The 21404-nt window shown below is 39.4% G+C and overlaps 1 protein-coding gene across 4 annotated transcripts in view; it reads right to left on the bottom strand.

Moving 5' to 3' along the window:
* Positions 1-1400: 1400 nt before the first annotated feature.
* Positions 1401-21404, bottom strand: part of ltn1 (listerin E3 ubiquitin protein ligase 1) — a 139709-nt gene continuing 119705 nt past the window's right edge. For 3 of the 4 annotated variants that reach the window (XM_048540310.1, XM_059650366.1, XM_048540314.2), the window contains 7 exons: positions 21272-21352; positions 20131-20317; positions 18051-18222; positions 15340-15560; positions 10585-10779; positions 4488-4655; positions 1401-1671 (listed from right to left, as the gene is read on the bottom strand). In XM_048540310.1, the coding sequence (XP_048396267.1) occupies positions 1609-1671; positions 4488-4655; positions 10585-10779; positions 15340-15560; positions 18051-18222; positions 20131-20317; positions 21272-21352 (1087 nt within the window). In that variant the 3' untranslated portion in view covers positions 1401-1608. Of the gene's footprint in view, positions 1672-4487; positions 4656-10584; positions 10780-11365; positions 13357-15339; positions 15561-18050; positions 18223-20130; positions 20318-21271; positions 21353-21404 lie in introns of those variants that run through there. The other variant, XR_009446562.1, reaches the window with a different exon arrangement.

Genomic DNA, 21404 nt, shown 5'->3' with positions numbered 1-21404 from the left:
AATTCAAAGATAACATTTTAAATGAAATAACGTACAAAACACGTTTACTTGTATTCTTTTGTCTTATGTCAACTTGGTTCAGTTGACATTCACTTGCTATGTATATCATAAAGTTGTACATTCCAGACCCAGGTCAAGATTTGGGCACCCAATTCAGGGTAACACCGAGTGATGCCACATTGTTCGAAGTTGTGTTCTTTAAAACAGATGTAAAATGACCTGCTTCTTCCAGTTGATTGCAATATTCAAGAGACGTTCAGGTTTCATACTGTTTTGGTCAGCAACCCAAATGTCACCAATACAAGTAAACTGTACAATTGCTTTTCATAACAAATCATTTCATTTCATAAATACTTCCTTACATGAGAAATATTTTGGAATATCTGACAGGTGTGAAAAGTGCAAAATAAATTCAGTTTCTGATTCTAAAATCTGGTAATTTTTAAAAAATCATTCATGTTGATAGTGGGGATTCAGTGACGGTAATAGCAATGAATGTTAAAAATTGATGAGATTGTCTCCTGTTGGACATGATCATTGCCTGGCATTATCCTAAAGAATTATGATTATAAAATATTTCCACGAGATTTCTATGTATGGTAGCTTAAAAATGTGCATCTGAAAATATTCTTTGTTGGTTGGCGTGCTAATTAGTTAATTGGCTGTACCAGCAGAGGAATTAGATAAATGCTTTAAGCTTGTATAGTCTCACACCCCACAGGAAACTTCAAGGGTAAGTTTTTCAAAATAGCTTTGTGAAATAAGGGACCGTACAGCACTTCTAAAGTGGTAGTCCTGCATCCAAACAGGTTATTGTAAATTTGCAGATTGAAATTGAAATTTGCATTTACACTGCTTGCTTTGGAGGAAAAGTGCAGGACAGTTTTTCAGCAACAATAAAGTATAGAAATCAATGGCCTTCATAATTTTAATATGAATGCTAATCTGGATGATTATTGTTCCTGGCTCAATTCAGACCGAAAACCATACGTAGAATAAAACTGATTGTTGCAGGCATTACGCATTTACACTACAGAATACTACACTTCATTACTTCAAATTTTACTAACAATAGAGATTCATATCACTGAATATTTCATACCAGAAGGAAATTAATGATGACGATATTAAAACTACCTTGTTTTATTGGATGGTAGTATGATGTGAATGTTTGATAACCTACTGCTGAGTTTTAAAAAAAGGCATCATCCCACAAAACGAGGGGATTAAAAAAAGAGATTCATTCTGACACCACTTTCATGCATTTATTCCCCAGTAGCTGACCCACAATAGCACCAATTGAGAAACAGAGGCACCTTGCCCCACACCAGAAAGACAAACTGGAGCATGGAGACTTAACTTAAAATAAGTTTGTAAATAATCACATTTATAAACTGCCAGTCATTTAATTGATAAATTTAATAGTGGAAAATTACTGATGCTTTTTAAACACTGTTAATTGACATAAATATTCCAAGATTATATTTTGGATTAGAGACTAATCATACAAATATACTATTTCTGTGATATTCAAACAGTGCCACTTTCTGATCCTCAAAAAGCCTTGATTGGTGCATGATGCTTTGTCATAAGAACAGCTAAACTGTCTCAAAAGAATGTCTCTCGACATAGTGGGCACGATGATTTGTTGCTGGAAGTAAACCATCTGTACTGTAAACAAAATATTTCAAAAGTTAGTAAACAGATTAATTTATACTATTGTAGAAAAATATAAAAACATTGCAAGCATTGCCACAGACTTATTGAATCGTTTTCAGAACTTAAAAGCACACTTTTTCTAAACACTAGCACAATCAAATTCTTCCTCAATTTAAATTCAATTTTCAAATATAAATGCCACCACGACAAAGAGGGGAAGTTTCAGCTCTATAATTGTCCATTAGCTAGAATCCCAGAATGCTTTCAAAGAGCAGCATTAACCAGTTTTGCTGCACTGTGCACAGATTCTCTCTTCAGTGGCAGGTAATGTTGTTAGATATTAAAGGTTTCCTTGTCCAAATGATTTGTATAGGAGAAGGTCAGAAGAAAGAAAGATATAGTCAAATTGTTTCTTGTTCCCATTACTTATGTACACTTTAGTGATACTTGTCCACATTTGAAAATCTCAACTTCATAGTAGAAATCAGTGCAATCTTACCATTCATATGCCATTGTACTCCAGTCCAAAAAAAACCTGCTTTCAACATAATGCTACTTTTCAGTAATCTATTACAGCATTAAATATTATACACTCATTTTAACAGGATGTGGACATTTCAGAAAAAAAAAACAATTTGATAACAATGAAACTTTTCGGACCTTTTTCAGGAAATGCTAAAAATTAGACAGCAAAACTGAAGATAAATCTACTTAAGATTTGAATAAAAGGCCAGAGAGACAAATAAATTCCAAGGGTATTAGAAAATTGTAACAGTTCATTAGTAATAGTCATGATGGCTAAAGAACGTGCAGTTTTTGTAAGGCCAAATATTTACATTTTTGCACACTTCATTATTGGATAAAAAATTTAATTTCCTTGTCACTATTCAAGCGAACAACTGAAACAATGCAGCAGCTCAGCTGCAAAGTGAAACAATGACTTAAAACATGTGTATTTTACATTCGTGAGGTAAAGCGATCAGACTGAATTAAATGAATGTTACCTTAGCCTCAACCTTGATTATGACTAACTTAAGGAAATCTACTTTTGTTAGCTAAAAGTGAAAGCTTTATTCACTTTCTCAAACAACGAGCCATAAATGTGCTAGCTCAAGACATTTCACGTCAGAACATTCTACATGAAAACGACAAAGGATTAACATAATTTCATTCATGGTGTGGACCAGCTCAGTTTTGATATAGCAGTCTTTCAAATAGGTGCGTAACAGAATGTATTAGGTGCTTATTGAGAATTGTTCTCATTTCCAAAGTAGGTGATGGAGCAAACAAGAAGAAAAAACACAAAAAAATGGGAGATTTCTGTTCTAGTGAAGGTGAACTAGATGGAAAAAAAAATTTAAAGTTTAAAAAGGACAAACATAAGATGTGATGTGATAATGGGAACTGCAGATGCTGGAGAATCCAAGATAATAAAATGTGAGGCTGGATGAACACAGCAGGCCAAGCAGCATCTCAGGAGCACAAAAGCTGACGTTTCGGGCCTAGACCCTTCATCACATAAGATGTGCGTCAGAGAAAAGTGCTGTAAAGGTTTTAGTGTTTTTATTTCAAGTTTCCCTTTAAAAATTTATGTTAGTTTAGTTAAAATAGACTGGTAGTTGTTACAGTAACCGAACAATAAATGCTATTTGAATACCTTTAATACTACCATAAATCAGTGTGTGAACTGAAAGTTTATAAAGCTCATTTGCCTAGTAAGAAAGTAAACCAGATGTATTTTTGTGATAAACAGTAGTTTCAAGTCTTGCTTTAAATTCCAGTTGTTGCGTGAGATTTGAGCCAATGACCAATGGTTTTATCCTGGGTCTTGGATTACAAGTCCAATAATATTAGTAGTTCATCACCACACCTCACAAATGAAGGCATAAAAAGCCCTCCTAAAATACAAATGTTTCAAAATTAGCATTGCATTTCCATTTATGCTATGTCCCCGATGCTTCAAAGTTGCAAGTTCTTCTTGCAGGGGAGCAGAAAAAAAACTGAATAAAATGTGGTTTAAGAATTCAATGGAGTTGGTGTCAGGCATGGTGAAGTTCAAGTATATTAGTGAGAAAACAAAGGATAGATTTCAAAATCCAACTGGTCTTAAAATGGCTTTCAAAGATGCAAATAAGCCACCCATAACTTGTCTTGATGACACATCTTCAGTTTTACGTTACTGGTTGCCTCTTAATGCTAAGGTGGACAATAAATTCTGGTAACCTCTTTAAAAATTGTCATGGTTTATGATTTCACTGTGACATTGTGACAGGAACACTCACTCATGAGCGGTGGGACTTTCCAGTGTTTGTGCTGCAATTCATTGTAGAGTTATTCCAAAGGAAAAGATTTAAAAGGGACCTAAGGGGCAACTTTTTCACATAGTGGGTGGTGCATGTGTGGGATGAACTGCCGGAGGAAGTGGTGGTGGCTGGGAGAATTACAGCATTTAAAAGGCATCTGGATGGATACATAATTAGGAAGGGTTTAGAGGCATATGAGCCAAACGGCACTAGACTAATTTCGGATATCTCATTAGCATGGAAGAGTTGGACTGAAGGGTCTGTCCATGCTGTACGTGTCCAGGAATCAAGAACACAGAGGAAAAGGAAGAGGTATATACTTGCCCCGTTAAAGAATGATACACAATATGAAGTTGTCTATTATATATTATTGGTGAAAGTACCAATTATTAGAAAAATTCAAAGATCTATTGATGTCCGCCATTCTCCTAATAAGAATATGGAATCTACAACTTTAAAAAAATTCTAATTACTGACAATACTTGACAATCTTAAAATTTGTTTTTTTGAGTTTAAACAACTTACCAAGCAGGCTGAGTGGAACTTTTTCTTGCAGGTTCTGCAGGCTTTCTTAGGTAGTGAATAGTTAGAGCCATGGATTACTGAGAAGCAGATCATGCATTCCTCCGTTCCTTCAAACCGTTTGTCAACATTGCTCTTCCACAAAGCAAGGCCTTCCATGATGCTGCCATTCTATGAAAAACCCAATAAAACTGTATTGTTAATTAGGAATGCTCCCAAAACTACAATAATTTCTATCAGTAAACAAATTTTTAAACAATTTTAAATTGCATTACCAACATATTAAGTAACAATTACTATAAATAATTACAGCAGGCATGAAAGTGGAGGTCAAAAACAGCTTGGCCATGTTCTTACTGAATGGAGCCAAAGGGCATACTCCTCCTCTTGATAATGAACACTAATCAATCTACTTCTGATTTTAATCAAGGTTTGGGAGAGGCCTATTTACTCCAATAAAGTGGGTTGCTATTTCAAATATTATCATGAGGTATCATTGTATTCAACATTTTGAATTTAACTGTGGAAAGACAAGCTTCCGGCAGCTATACGCAGGTTTCCCAAGATCAGGCAACATCCACCAACCATCACCCTGACATTTCATCCATCACCAACACTGATACTTTTGATCCATCCTTGGATTGCACTTCCTCACCACAGAATGGCTCACACTCTCTGGCATTCCCACCCAACTGGAAACAAAGCCTGTTAGTGGCAGTTTCTAGGTGAAGAATCTGTTGAAGACAGTATCAGATGATAAGAAACAAGAGCGGGATTAGGGCATTTGAGGCATTGAGCCATTGAGTCACCACTGAATAATGTCATAGCTGATCTGATTGTTAATTCCTGTCTGTCCCACATTACCCATTTTAAATCAAAACTCTGCTGAACTCAGAGTTGAGTAAATTCAGCGGGCATTCAATGAGCCTGCCTCCAGTTTTCACAATGGAAGGGAATTTTGAAGACTAACTGGCCATTTGAGAGGAGTGGAATTCCTTATCATCTCAGCCTTAACTAATAGGTCCATCACTGAAGATGTGCGGAGGCTAACTTTGCCACTGCTAGTTAGTCTATCTGTAAGCAATCTCTCTCAAAAACTAATGTTGGGATGTAAACAAAACTTAGAAAGTATATGGGTCTGAGCTTAGTCTGGCCATGCAGTTACTTAAATGTGTCAATTCAATGTATAGAAGAATTATATAACATAAATGAGGCTAGGTAAAAAGTATAACATTGAGGATTTTATACATTACCTATTCGCAAATATTGCACTAGGATCAATTGAAAATACATAATTTGATTTACAAGGTTCCCAAAACCATGATATCTGACATAATCGTTTTGTAACTTTGCTTAAATACAAGGCTTTTAAAAAATTCTTTCATTCCTCTGACTCAAATCTTTTCGTGAAATTATTCAGTTGATCATGAAACCTATTTTCTTCTTAATTGCCACCGACGATTTATAGCCATACGAGAAGGTCCCTAAAGAGCAGTCCATTGATCAGGTGGTAAATGGTCATGAGCAAGGCTGATTGAGGCCACAATGCTCCCTTTTCTTCTGGTGGTAGTTGAGGCAATATTACATAAGGTGTCAGCAAATATCCACATGTATCACAGTTTAACTTGACTTTATTCCCATCTGAAGTTTCACACTCACTTTGGAGTTGAGATCAATGAGTAACAATCAACCGCTGGAACACACTAGCTTATTTTTCCTTCCCTAGTTCGAGAGCACAAATTGTGCAGACAACCATAAATCTAAAAGGTGTGAACTCAGTTGAGACTAAAGCCCCACTTCTTGCCAGAAGAGAAAGTATCTCTGCCCTGGAGTTCTTCCCCTGAACTCGGCCTCTTATGTTTGCAAGAGTGGGACTGGGCAAGCTGTGGTTTAAAAGTTGTGGTCACTGAAATGAGATTGGAGTCCCCAGACTATGGAGATCAGAACTGGGAAGTGCAGGTTTGTTGTGACTGCAGATAACAAGATGGAGAGCTGGATGAACACAGCAGGCCAAGCAGCATCATAGGAGAAGGAAAGCTGATGTTAAGGGCCTAGACCCTTCTTCAGAAATGGGGGAGGGGAAGAGGGTTTTGAAATAAATAGGGAGAAAGGGGGAGGCGGATAGAAGATGGATAGAGGAGAAGATAGGTGGAGAGGAGATAGACCAGTCAAAGAGGCAGGGATGGAGCCAGTAAAGGTGAGTGTGGGTGGGGAGATAGTGAGGAGAGAGGTCAGTCCAGGGAGGACGGACAGGTCAAGGGGGTGGGATGAGGTTCGTAGGTAGGAGATGAGGGTGGGGCTTGAGGTGGGAGGAGGGGATAGGTGAGAGGAAGGACAGGTTAGGGAGGCGGGGACGAGCTGGGCTGGTTTTAGGATGCGGTAGCGGGAGGGGAGATGTTGAAGCTTGTGAAGTTGAGGTGGGAGGAGGGGATAGGTGGGAGGAAGGACAGGTTAGGGAGGTGGGGACGAGCTGGGCTGGTTTTGGGATGTGGTAGGGGGAGGGGCGATTTTGAAGCTTGTGAAGTCCACATTGATACCACTGGGCTGCAGGGTTCCCAAGTGGAATATGAGTTGCTGTTCCTGCAACCTTCGGGTAGTATCATTGTGGCACTGCAGGAGGCGCAGGATGGACATGTCGTTTGCGGAATGGCGGGGGGGGGGGGGGGGTGGTGGAGTTGAAGTGGTTCGCAACTGAGAGGTGCAGTTGTTTAGTGTGAACTGAGTGTAGGCGTTCTGCAAAGCGGTTCCCAAGCCTCTGCTTGGTTTCCCCGATGTATAGGGGGCCTCACAGGAACAGGAGATGCAGTATACCACATTAGCAGACGTGCAGGTGAACATTTGCTTGATGTGTTAAGTCTTCTTGGGGCCTAGGATGGGGGTGAGGGGGAGGTGTAGCACTTCCTGCGGTTGCAGGGAAAAGTGCCGGGTGTGGTGGGGCTGGAGGGGAATGTGGAGCAGACAAGGGAGTCACAGAGAGAGAGGTCCCTCCAGAGGGCAGATTAGGGTGAGGAGCGAAAAATGTCTTTGGTGGTGGAGTCAGATTGCAGATAGCGCAAGTGTCAGAGGATGATGCGTTGGATCCGGAGGTTGGGGGGGTGGTACGTGAGGACGAAGGGGATTCTGTTTTGGTTTATATTGCCTGGAGGGGGTGTGAGGGATGAATTGCGGGAGACACGGTCGAGGACGTTCTTGACCACTGAGGGTGGGAAGTTGTGGTCCTTGAAAAACGAGGACATCTGTGATGTACAGGAGTGGAATGCCTCATCCTGGGAGCAGATATGGCAGAGGTGGAGGAATTGGGAATAGGGGATGGCATTTTTGCAGGAAGGTGGGTGGGAGGAGATGTATTCTCGGTAGCTGTGGGAGTCGGTGGGGGGCTTGAAATGGATATTGGTTTCTAGGTGGTTGCTGGAGATGGAGACAGAGAGGTGTCAGGGACGGTCCAGGTGAACTTAAGGTTGGGGTGGAAGGTGTTGGTGAAGTGGATGAACTGTTCGAGCTCCTCGTGGGAGCACAAGGCGGCACCGATACAGTCATCAATGTAACAGAGGAAGAGGTGGAGTTTAGGGCCAGTGCAGGTACGGAAGAGGGATTGTTCCACATAACCTACAAAGAGGCAGGCATAGCTTGGGCCCATGCGGGCATTTCATTTTGGATAACCAGGGTAACCCTTTGGAGAGCTGAAGTAACTCCTGTGGATATGATTCTTAAGGGCAGGAGTTGACTGGCACCTGGTATCTTTTCTGGGTGGTGGTGTGGTGGATGGGGGTGGGGTTGGGGTTGATTATAGGTTCTTTAGAAAATTGTGCTCAACTGCTGTAGAATACCCTTGGAACTGTCAGATATGTCAATCTGTCAATGTGTGTCAAGGTTTCAAAATACAGAAGTTACTATTGATCAGAAACAGAACTGGGCAGATAAGAACTGTGGCTACAAGAATAATAGACAATAGACAATAGGTGCTGGAGTAGGCCATTCGGCCCTTTGAGCCAGCACCACCATTCATTATGATCATGGCTGATCATCCACAATCAGTATCCTGTTCCTGCCTTATCCCCATAACCCTTGATTCTACTATCTTTAAGAGCTCTATCTATCTCTTTCTTGAAAGTATCCAGAGAGTTGGCCTCCACTGCCTTCTGGGGCAGAGCATTCCATATATCCACCACTCTCTGGGTGAAGAAGTTTTTCCTCAACTCTGTTCTAAATGGCCTACCCCTTATTTTTAAACTGTGTCCTCTGGTTCTGGACTCACCCCTCAGCGGAAACATGCTTCCTGCATCCAGAGTGTCCAATCCCTTAATAATCTTATACGCCTCAATCAGATCCCCTCTCATCCTTCTAAACTCAGAACACAGACACAGAATTCTGCAGCGAGTAACACCTCCTCACTCTTGTAGACTTGTCCCGTCACATCAGGAGTGTGATTGAATAGTCTCAACTTGCGTGGATGAGCGCAGCGCCAACACCAACAAGTAGCTCAACACCAACCAGAACAAAGAAGCCCAACAGTTTGGTATCCCATCTAATGCCTTCAACATTCACTTTCTTCGCTATCAAATACAGCGAGTACTATCTTCAACATGCACTGCAGCACCCTCTCAAGGATAGGCAATAAATGAACTCACATGCTGTGAATGAAAACAAGGGTACGATAACAATTATTTTCTCAAGAGTGTAGACTGCAATAGATCCACATTTTCTTTCCCTTGACACATGGGTGCTTCTGAATTTTTAAAATTCATTCTTTGGATATGGGTGTACTTGGCTAGGTATTAGGCCCCAGTCTCCCTTGAGAAACTGATGGTAATTTGTCATTTTGAACTGCTGCATGCTTGCGCTTCTGGGGACACCTATTGTGCTGGTAGGGATAGAGTTCCAGAATTTTGTTGCAGTGACAGTGAAGGAATGATACACTGTTCAAGTCAGAATAGTGGCTTGAAGTGGAACTTGCAGGTGATGACGTCTCATGTGTCTGCTGCCCATGACCTTCTTGATAACAGAGGTCACAGGTTTGGAAGATGCTGTCTAAAGAACCTTGATTATTTGCTCACTTTCCACCTGTCAGACTGTATGGAGTGTAGGAAACAACATATGTTCCAAAAATACATTAAATTACAATGTAAAAATTCAACATTTTTCTCCACTGTTATAATTTACCAATAGTAAGACAACAGAGGTGACTGAATATCTGTATTTGACTAACTGATGCTAACCTCTTAAAAACTTATGCTCCTGTATACTGAGTAAACGTAAAAACTGTTCTTCTTTTAATTCTTGTAAGATTCTAGACATACAATGAAATCCAATTTCAAATCCCTTTAAAGGTGCTTTTACTGTCCACGAATGTCCCTCCCTCATGTTTTAGCAAATAACAAGATCAACAAAATCCCTTGTAACCTAGTCATCCCCAGAACGGATGAATTAAAAAACACACACACCACCTTTGTCCATTGGATGGTTTTACACTTTGCACAAACTGATAAGGAAAATGTTAATATTTTGGATGAAAAATTAACGTACAACTTATTGTGAATTCTCTACCTGGCTTCAGAGCTGGTAAATCAACATATAGTTCGTTGAGGTTTTCACATAATTTGATCAAACTCATACTGTATTTCCTAATTTTTAAATATTGATACCTTCAAAAGTGGTATAATCTGGGTAGTCAGAGAAAATTAATTAATTTAAAAAAAGGAGTTGAGGTATATACTAAGTATACAGTTTGGAGCTGATAAAACGGGAGTTCTCTTATGCCAAGTTGACTCATTTGCTGTTACCAAGGCGGGGTGGCGGGGGGGGGGGGGGGGGGGGGGTAAATTTCGGCTCAAAACAATTGTATAAATCCTAAATTGCACCATGCTTATACATCTCCCAGCATAGTTTAGATAAGATTAAAAGTCAGTGAAGAACACCATTTTACCTCTGGATACAACATGTGTGGTCACAGGAGAAAATAATTCTAAAATATTAAGTGAAACAAGGGAAAGGAACTCTTGAAATTAATTTTCAGTAAAATTAATCCGGTTACGTAATGTGGGTTAGTTTGAATAGATGTTAAAATAACTCTAAAATATCCCATTGTGTGACCTCACAGTACCTGAAGATTAAGAAACGTATTTAGCTGCAACATCCAGTTGCGCCACTGCTGCACAGCCACACCAACTCGCTTCCCACTTTCCACAGTGATTGATCCAAGAGGATAGTTTGTTGGTAACTGTATAACGAGCTCAATGAATATGTCATCCACAGAATAAGTTGCAAGTACTTCTCGGGCCACAGGGCGAGCTTTCACCTTATAAAAACCAACAAAAAAAAAAATCAGTAATTCACCTTTTTTAGTGAAATGCCAGCTCTCAGAACTGGCAATGTTGTTACAAGCATATCAATAACTATAAAAATGTGTTCCAATGATCTAATTAACAATTTAAATATAATGCACATTGGCTGTCCGTGAGATTGTTGAGCAAATATTATGATGCATATATTTGATTTTGATGGAGTTGAGAAATTAAGAACATATAAAAATGGCAATGGTAGCATTGGTGTCACAGTCCAGGAAAAACGACATAGCACTCCCACAGCTTTTCGTCGGACTGTTGGTGTAAATCAAGTTTGGCTAATGCACAAGCTAAGTGGTTAAAACAGACAGTGCTATTCAAACATCAACTGTACATTTAAGTGACCACAAATCTCAATCCATATTGATTTTTCAGCATACATACAAGCCATTTGGCATTTGTGTTTCACATTAGTACGAATAAACCAAACTAGAGTGAATGTAGATTTACGAACTACTTTTATACACCTGCTAAGAGTTAATGTTTTAAAGTGTTATGGTCTTCTGTTATTAAATATAAATTACAAATAGTCCTACATACTTATGCCTAGAACTTGTCCCTGGTAGTGTGGGTGTCTAATGTTGCTCATCTTCTTTAGTATGTTGCAGTCCACTCCAGATCAGGGTGTTGCTCCTTACAACGCCAAAATGTCAGAATCAAAGCAAACGCTGGTGAATGTTCACATAATCTCTTCACTCTTTTCATCAGTTCTCCTTCATCATCATTTTGATGATACATCATACTGATGTCCTCACTTACATTCGGTGTCAACATTTCGACGGTGTATTGTGGTCACCAAGGATAAATGATTGAGTGAGTCCTTTCTTTGACACCTGGTCTAGTACTGCTATCAACATTGCAGCGGGTAATTTCTTTTCCTCATTTTTATTTAGCAAAGTAAAAATTTACCTTTGATAGTGAGTCAGTCTATTGCTAACGCAACTATGTGCCAGTCACATTAAAACTGAAAATATTCCACAGTTCACACCTTTAAGTTGCAGCATTTTCCTACTCTGCAGCTGCGACATTTCACTTTTTGTTTGTACGGTAGATCCATATGTTGATGTATGACTTTCATCTTAGAAGCCACTCTTCACAGGAAAAAGAGTCAAGTCTGCATAGTGTTTCAGCTAAGTATCCAGCTTTATTATGTTAGAATGCCTCTTTAACTTTCATCCATGCGTTTTCTTTCTCTCTCTGGATTTGAACTTTGATGGCAGAGTGTAGCCCTTCATATGTTATAGAATCATACAGCATGGAAACAGACCCTTTGGTCCAATTCATCCACGCCAACTAAGTTTCCCATTGGAGACTACCCCTATTTGCCTATATTTGGCCCATATCCCTCAAAACCTCTCTTATTTATGTATCTATCCAAATGTCTTTTAAATGTTCTAACTGTACCTGCATCTAGCACTCCCTCTGGCAGTTCATTCATTCCACATATAGACCTGTGTGTGAAAGAATTGCCCTTCAAGTCACTTTTAATCTTTCTCCTCTCACCCTAAAAATATGCCATGTAGTTTTGAATTCCCCACCCTAGGTGAAACACCGTTGCTATCCACCTTATCTATGTCCCTCATGATTTTATAAAGTTCTGTTCACCCCTGAACCTTCTATGCTCCAGTGAAAAAAAGTCCAGTCAATCCTTATAACTCAAACCCTCCTGACCTGGCAACATCCCAGTAAATCTTCTTCTGAAATCTCTGCAATTTAATAACATCTTTCCCATGGCAGGACGACCAGAGCTGTATACAGTACTCCAAACATGGCCTCACCAACAGCCTAAAAAAGATCAATAAATGTCACAACTATACTTAATGGTCAAAGCAATGAAGGCAAGTGTGCAAAACACCTTCGTAATCACCCTGTCTACCTGCGACACAACTTTTAAAGAACTACATAACTGCATTCCTAGGTCGCTCTGTTCGACAACACTACCCAGGGCCCTACCATTAACTGGAGAAGTCCTGGTCTTGTTTGTTTTACCAAAATGCAATATCTCACATTTATCCAAACTAAACTCCATCTGTCACTCCTCAGTCTATTGGCTCAAATGATCAAGAATACTTTGTAATCTTCCTCATTGTCAGCGATACCACCAATTTTGGGGTCATCTGTGAATTTACTAATCATGCCTCCTGAATTCTCATCCAAATCATTTCCACAAATGACAAAATGGACCCAGCATCAGTCCCTTCCGAACACCACTGGTCACAGGTCTCCAGTCCGAAAAACAAACACCCACCACTTCTGTTGTCTACTGTCAAACCAATTTTGAATCCAAATGGCAAGCTCTCCTTGAATTCCATCTGATCTAAAGTAACTACATATTCTCCCATGCAGAACCTTGTCAAAGGCTTTACTAACTGCAAGGTGTTCGAAGAAATGTTTGAGAGATCAATGTGCTGTGCCAGAGGGTTCTGCCGCATCTTGAGCAATTTATCTATTTTGTTCAGAGCAAATTTTTATGTTGAAGCTCTTGGGATTTTGGTTTTCTCGCCTTATTTACTGCTGCACTTAGTTCTGATCTGTAGAAATGTTAACACAAAAGTTAGAGATGCCTGAGGATCCAAGGTAACTACATCCTAAACAATTAAAATCATAATGACACAAAACAGATAACTTGGCTCATCAGGTCCATGCTAACTCACTGTGAAGCAATCCAGTAAAGTCCTATCCCTGCTCTATTCCCAAAGCCTCGCAAGTTTATTTCTCTCAAATGCCCCCAATCCAATTTTCTTTAGAAATCATAATTGTCTTCATTTCTATTACTTCTAGAGACAGCAAGCTCCAGATTATTTTCAATTGTTGCTTAATAAAGTTCTTTCTCAGGTCGCTCTGCATCTCTTGGCTAAAACATTAACTTTATGACCTCTAGTTCTCGTATCATCAGCTAATATCAAAAGCTTTTCTCTATATACCATGTCTAACCAGTCATAGATTTGTGCATCTCCATCAAATTTCTCCTGTCACAATCTAGCTTCTTCAATCTAATCATAAGGTTCATCATAACTTACCTGCTTTTGTACTTAAAATCTTAATTTACAAAGCTCATATGCTTTGCTAACCAATCTCTCAATCTGTCCAAGCTTCAGCAAGCTATGCACATGAACTTTTCAAGGTCCCCCTGTCCCTTCACAATCTGTAGAACTGTGGCATGAAGTCTATATTTCCTCTCACAAACCCTTCGACCAAAATGCATCACGTTCCATCTGTCATTTGTCTGCCCCATTCTGCTAGCATATTGATATCCTATTGCAAACATTTAAGAGCTGAGGCTTTGAATAATAGCTGACATGCTTAATACATTTTGGGCAGTGTCTTAGGAGTGAATTACTACAGATGCTGGACTCTGTACTGAAAACAAATGCTGGAACTCAAAGCAGGTCAGGCAGCATTCATGGAGAGACAGCAAGCTAATGCTGCGAGTCTAGATGACTCTTCATCAGAGCTGAAGTGAAGTGTGGAGGGGGGCATGGGATGGTGGGGTATAAAGAGCTGGACGAGAAAAGATGTTGACAGTTCAGATTAAATGATCAGAATGAGAAAATGGCAGAACAATGGTGTACCTACCTGCCAGACTTGCAAACACAGACAGTCACACCGGGGTTGGGGGAGGGGAGAGAGGCCATTGTGACAGAGAACGTAACAAGTAAAGCTAAAGGAAAGGAAAGGAATGGGATTTGGTTCACAATTTGCAGGTGTTGAACTCAACATCAAGTCCAGAAGGCAGTAAAGCACTGAGTCTTCAAATGAGATGTTATTCCTCCAGTTCGCGCTGTGATGCACCGCAGCATGCAGAGGACAGACAAATGGGCATGCCAGCAAGACAGAGTGTTAAAAGAACTGGTTATATGAAGCTCAGGGTCATGCTTACGCACAGACCAGAGGTGTTTTGCAAAGCTGACATCCAGTCTGTGTTCAATTTTTCCAGTGTAGAATTGGCAACATTGTGTGCCGTAAATACAATACACGAAACTGGAGGAGGTACAGGCAAAATGCTGCTTCACCTGGGAGACTGTTTAGGCCCCTAGATGGTGAGCAGGGAGGAGGTGAAAGGGTGGGTGTTGCGCCTTCCGCAGATACATGGGAAGGTGCCGGGGGAAGGGGGTGTGGTGTTCGTGGTCGATTAACGTACTAGGACATTCCAGAGGGATTAATTCCTGTGAAATGCAGACACGGGGAGTGAGGAAAGATGTGTTTGGTGGTGGTGTTGTGCTTGAGTTGTCTGAAATGGCGGGGAATGATCTTTTGAATGCAGAGACTGGTGGGATGAAAGGGGAGGATAAGGGGGACCTGATCACGCTGTTGAGTGATGGGAAGGCATGCCTCACTCACCCAGAATTCTACACCCACACCCCCCCACCACTGAAGCAGCCTGAACCCACTGTGATCTCCAGCATTCGTTAAGTTCAGAGAGTGTGTCTTGATAATTGACAACATAAATTATTGAGAGTATAGCTTTTCAGGGAGCAAAATAGAATTTTGAGTACATTAAAAAGATCACTAACCACCATGCTCTTGAATGACTGTGTACTGGTTTGCACAGCTGAAATTTCCTGTGAAGAAAGGACACTGCTGACATATTTCCTTGTGTATTTATCCACAGTGCTGGATACACGCTTGTCTTGATTATTCCACCAAAGTCGAACTGTGGCTGGTAAATCTTCCAGTACACTATAATACATTGCACAAGCCAACTTTGGAATCTCTGTGTTTAAGGTTTGTGTCTCTAGCAAAAAAAAAGAAATCTCATGTCTTAACCTAACACTTAGTAAATGTTAGCGAGTTTTGAGAAGATTTGTAGCTCAGGTTGAGGTTCTAAATGTGAGTTTGCTCGCTGAGCTGGAAGATTCATTTTCAGACGTTTTGTCACCATACTAGGTAACATCATCAGTGAGCCTCTGACGAAGCGCTGGTGTTGTGTCCTGCTTTCTATTTATCTGGTTAGGTTTCCTTGGGTTGGTGATGTCATTTCCAGTGTTGGTGATGTCATTTCCTGTTCTTTAAGAATGGTGATGTCATTTCCCGTTCTTAGAGGAAACCATTCTTAAAGAACAGGAAATGACATCACCAACACAGGAAATGACATCACCAACCCAAGGAAACCTAACCAGATAAATAGAAAGTGGGACATAACACCAGCGCTTCGTCGGAGGCTCACTGATGATGTTACCTCGAATGGTGATGAAACGTCTGAAAACTAACCTTCCAGCTCAGTGAGCAAACTCACATCCAGAACTTAGGAAATGTGTCTTGAAAACTAAAAATCAAAATTTAAATTATCGACAAAAGCATTAAAGTCTGCAGTCCCTCATCACATGCAACAATTTACATTTACATAGCACCTTTCCTGTCACAATAGATCCCAAATAGCTTCACTGGAATGTAAACAGACGATCAGAGCAAACAAACATCACCAATTTAAAGAAATATTAGAACTACAACAGAAATTGCTTGAGAAACTCAGCAGGTCTTGCAGCATCTATAAAGAGAAAGAAGAGTCAACATTTCGGGTCCAGTGACCCTTGTTCAGAACTGAAGGAACATTAGGACAGCTGACTAAACTTTGATAGAAGATAGCTTTTAGGTAGTATCTTAAAAAGAAATGGGAGCTTCTGAGAGAAAATTGAGGAGAATAGATCTATTGAGCCGAATTTTAATTAAGCTGTAAATTGAGGCTGAGAAAATATAGAAATATTGCATAGTGATATTCTTGTTTGAAAATTAAAAACTTTGATGAAGAAATAAAAAGGCAGGAGACAAAAAATAGGTAACTATAGGCTAGCTAGCTTAATGTGTGGTATTGAGAAAATATTAGCATCTGATACAAAGGATGTAATAGCAGAGAACTCAGAAATGCATAACATAATCAAGTAGAGGCAGCATGGTTTCATGAAGGCGAAATCATGCCTAACAAATTTACTGGCATTCTTTGAGGAGGTAAGGAGTGGGAGTGAGAAAGGGGAAGCACTGGATGTAAAATATTTGGATTTTCAGAAGGCATTTGAAAAGGTACACACATTAACATAGAACACAGAACATAACAGCACAGTACAGGCCCTTTGGCCCTCGTTGTTGTGCCGACGTGTCACACCGATCTGAAGCCCACCTAACCTACACTAGTCCATGTACGTCCATATGCTCATCCAATGACGACTTAAATGTACCTAAAGTTGGTGAATCTACAACCGTTAGACACGAAAAGTCTGCACAGTCTTTTGGACAGGTTAGGCAAGTGGGCAAAACGTTGGCAGATGTGAAGATGTGCAAATATAATGTCAAAATATGAGGTTCTGCTTTTTGGCAAGATGAACAGAAGAGTTAACTATGATTCAAATGGAGAAAGATGGCAGAAAGCTATGGAACAGACGAATTTGGCATAAAAAGCTAACATCCAAGTTCAGTGGGTAACAAGGCAGGAAGTTTTGCTAAAACTACACAAGGAATCAGTCAGATCACAGTTGAAATACTGTGAATAGTTTTAGGCCCTTTATCTGAAGAAAGGCATATAAGCATTGAAGTCAATCCAGAGAAGGCTTACTCAGCTGTCACCAAGTATAGAGGAACTACCTTGTGAGGAAAAATTGAGTAGTTTGGGCCTGTACTCATTGGTGTAAAGAAGAATGAGGGTCGACATTATAGAAACATATAAGATTCTTAAAGGACTTGGAGTAGATGTGGAAAGATTATTCACCTTAGTTGGCCAGTACAGGAAAACAGGACATAATCTTAGAATAAGAGTCGCACATTTAAGACAGAGATAAGGAGGGACTTCTTTTCTCAAAGGATAGTAAATGTGTGGAATTCTTTATCACAGAAGGCTGTTGAGACAGGTAATTAAGTATATTCAAGGCTGAGAGACAGATTTTTAATCAGTAAGGGAATCAAAGATTATGGGGAAAAAGGGAAAAAGCAAATAAGCAGAGTTGAGGATTTTCAGATCAGTCATGATTCTCAATGAATGATGGAGACACCTAATAGGCTGAATGGCCTACTTCTGCTCCTACGTTTTATGGTCTTCTAAAGGAAGTGCACTTCATGACAGTCCCATAATGTTCCTAACAGTCCAGATAAAGGAAGTATAAATTACTCAGTCCTCTATATTTATTTAACCATCAATCTTTGGGAAAATCATAAGATAATGCCTTTGAGCAAAAGCCAAGCCAGAGCTGCATTAATGGACTTTGGCGTACTTTCTTTTCTTCATTTCTATTTATACCTTTGAGAAGAATGGCATGTTTCTCACTGAATAGTGTTCGTTGACCTTTACTGGCAGAATCAGCACTCTGTCCAGAAATAGTTGGATTTTCTGGCATCAATCTGAAGAGATGTTGCAGTAATTTATGTAGGCATTTACTTTTGCGAAGATAAGTTGCATATATGGCCCGCAACTAGAGAACAGAAAACAAAAGGTCATTCCCTGTAAATATTAGAGATATGTTCTTTTCCATTATCTTGCTGCATAAAAATGGAGATGCAGTTAAAATTATTTCAGAAAACCTGTGTGTGGGAGCTCATAGCAGCAGAACAGCTAAGTGGCTTTTCAAAAGTGTAACCTCACTGTTCGTTTTTATAAATCTACAATAGTGAGTAGATTGGGCTCTGTACAGGACATTGATTAGGCCACTTTTGGAATACTGCATTTAGTTCTGGTCTCCTTGCTATAGGAATAATATTGTGAAACTTGAAAGGGTTCAGAAAAGATTTACAAGGATGTTGCCAGGGTTGGAAGGTTTGAGCTATAGGGAGAGGCTGAATAGGCTGGGACTATTTTTGCTGGAGGGCCAGTGTGTAAGGGGTGGCCTTCTAGAGGTTATAAAATCATAGGGAGCATGGATAGGGTGAATAGCCAAGGTCTTTTCCCCAGGGTGGGAATTCCAAAACTAGAGAGTATAGGTTTGAGGCGAGAGGGGAAAGATTTAAACGGTACCTAACGGGCAACTTTTTTTACGCAGAGGGTGGTGCGTGTATGTAGTGAGCTGCCAGAGCAAGTGGTGGAGGCTAGTACAATTACAACATTTAAAAGACATCTGAATGGGTACATGAAAAGGAAAGGTTTAGGGAGATATGGGCCAAATGCTGGGAAATGGTACTAGATTAATTTAAGATATCTGGTTAGCATTGATGAGTTGGACTAAAGGGTCTGTTTCCATGCTGTGCAGCTCTATGACTCTATGTGGTAAATAATCCATGTTTAAGTGGTAACAGTAATATCATTTAATTTGTTTTTATTGGATTATGTTACTTAACTTAAAAGGTATAAAGTAACAATGAACAGTTCTATAATTTCAGACATACTTCTAAAGTGATTCAGAAACATCACACTAAATACTTAGAAAACATGGTCAATACATGTTAACGTTTACAGCAATTCTGAGCAGGAAAACTCGCAAGACTGGAGTGCTACATATGGTTCAGTGAAGTACAGGAAAGATAATCTTTAGATATAGTATCCCAAGGTATAAAAGTGGCTTCAAAATAACCATTTTCTTTCCATTGATTAGATCGGGAAAGGCATCAAACGTGTACACAGTGCAGTTTTTATTTAAAAAAAAATTGTGATCACATTTGTAAAGTGCATGCAAAATTAGTGAAATTTCAAGCAAAAGATTTAGAAAAATATTTGACTTCCATTCAAATCAGTTCATGCTATGTAATGAATAACATTAGTGCAACTTTCTTGCTCAGGAAACAAAGAGAAAAGGTGGATCACATCCTGACTTTCATGTCGAAGAAAAGATCTCATTTTTCAAGTGCAGTCATTGTTTTAATACAGGAAATGCAGGGGACAAGTTTTGCACAGCAAGGCTTGAATAGCAGCAATGCAATAATCCGGATAATGAGAATGGCTATGGAATGAATGCTGACTAACACGCTGGGGAGAACTCCTCTCTTCATTTACAAAAATGTCATGGGAATTTTTTGTGTCATTCTGAGAGATGGGGTCTTGATTTGCTTTTGAGCATATTAAAATAAACATAAATCTCAAAGCACAAAAGGAAAATAAAAATAGAAAATGCTGTAAAAACGCAGGGCAGTCAACAACTGTGAAGAATCATTTTGGTCATGTACCTTTCAGGCATGATCCAGACACACTGGCAGTTTTCTTTTCAAATACTTTCTGCCTGTTGTGTTTCCAATTTTCTATGCCCTATGAAATGTTTATATAGTGCCAATTTTCTGTTAACTGAAGTTGCAAGTGTGATTTGTAATTATAAATGATAAAATACATTTACAATACAAATACAACACGGTAAACATCTTGCAGAATATCTGCACTTCAATCACAACATATTTACCTCAGATGGTGATGCTTTGAAAAATATGAGAAGCAGCTTCCATGCAAGCAGATATCCCAGAATAGAATAATAAGCTTCACTTAGTGGTTTAATATCTGTATACTGTCCAACAGGAATGTCATAAAAAATATTCTCCAAGTCCTCCTCCCGAATATCAATTACTGACATAAGTGCTGCCGGTGGTGACCTTTCAGGAAAGAAAGATGACATAACCACTGCCTTAGGGAAACTGTTAATTGACTCATCTGATCTTTGCTTATTTACGGTTATTTCAAAAGTAATTTGATATTAAAACCTTCCAAAAGAAAATAAACAAGCACCCCTTCATGCAATGGACCTGTTTTCTATATATGTCATACATTCATCAGGAATTATAATTGATTTGTACTGTTTATAGAAGAAATATACTGAGTTTAAATTGTCAGTAACAAACTGACCGGTACATTCAAGAGGGTCTTTGTAAAGCTCTGCAAAACAGTAAACTTCTAAGGTATATGCACGTTCAAGCTATAGTCACAAATAAATAGCCAAAACATCCTACTCACTTGGATAATAAAATGTGAGGCTGGATGAACACAGCAGGCCCAGCAGCACCTCAGGAGCACAAAAGCTGACGTTTCGGGCCTAGACCCTTCATCGGATGAAGGGTCTAGGCCCGAAACGTCAGCTTTTGTGCTCCTGAGGTGCTGCTGGGCCTGCTGTGTTCATCCAGCCTCACATTTTATTATCTTGGATTCTACAGCATCTGCAGTTCCCATTATCACTACTCACTTGGAGGTTCCTTTGGTTTATACTTTTCCTAAATTTGGTGGCAATCCTTAATGTTAACAGACAACACTAGAAACAGTCCTGAAGGCCATTTAAGTGAATGGGAGTGATGAACTATTACAAAACAGCTTTCATTACAGGACAGAAACAAACCTAAACAACGGTTATATCCATGACTAGAATTTGGAGGAATTTTTTAAAAGTAGTTCTCGGATAGACTACAGTAACATGGAACTCAATACCAAGCTGCACTTGGAGTCTAAATTTTTTCTTTGCCGACTGATAAGAATAACAAGAAAACAATGAAAGGCTGTCAAGCGGTCAAAGTTACTTCTATAAAGACACTCAAGGAAAGAATTAGGCCATTACTTACAAAACATATTCTTCATCATTCCCATTGTCATCATAAGATTTCAAATGTTCGTTATCAAAGGCAGGTAGCTCTGACATTAACCTGAGGGTTACAAATCAAAAACAAGTTGATCGCAATATTTGTTATTTTATTC

This window comes from Stegostoma tigrinum, chromosome 12 (genome assembly GCF_030684315.1).
Source record: "Stegostoma tigrinum isolate sSteTig4 chromosome 12, sSteTig4.hap1, whole genome shotgun sequence".
Classification (NCBI taxonomy): domain Eukaryota; kingdom Metazoa; phylum Chordata; class Chondrichthyes; order Orectolobiformes; family Stegostomatidae; genus Stegostoma; species Stegostoma tigrinum.
This window is presented reverse-complemented; position numbering and strand designations above follow the sequence as displayed.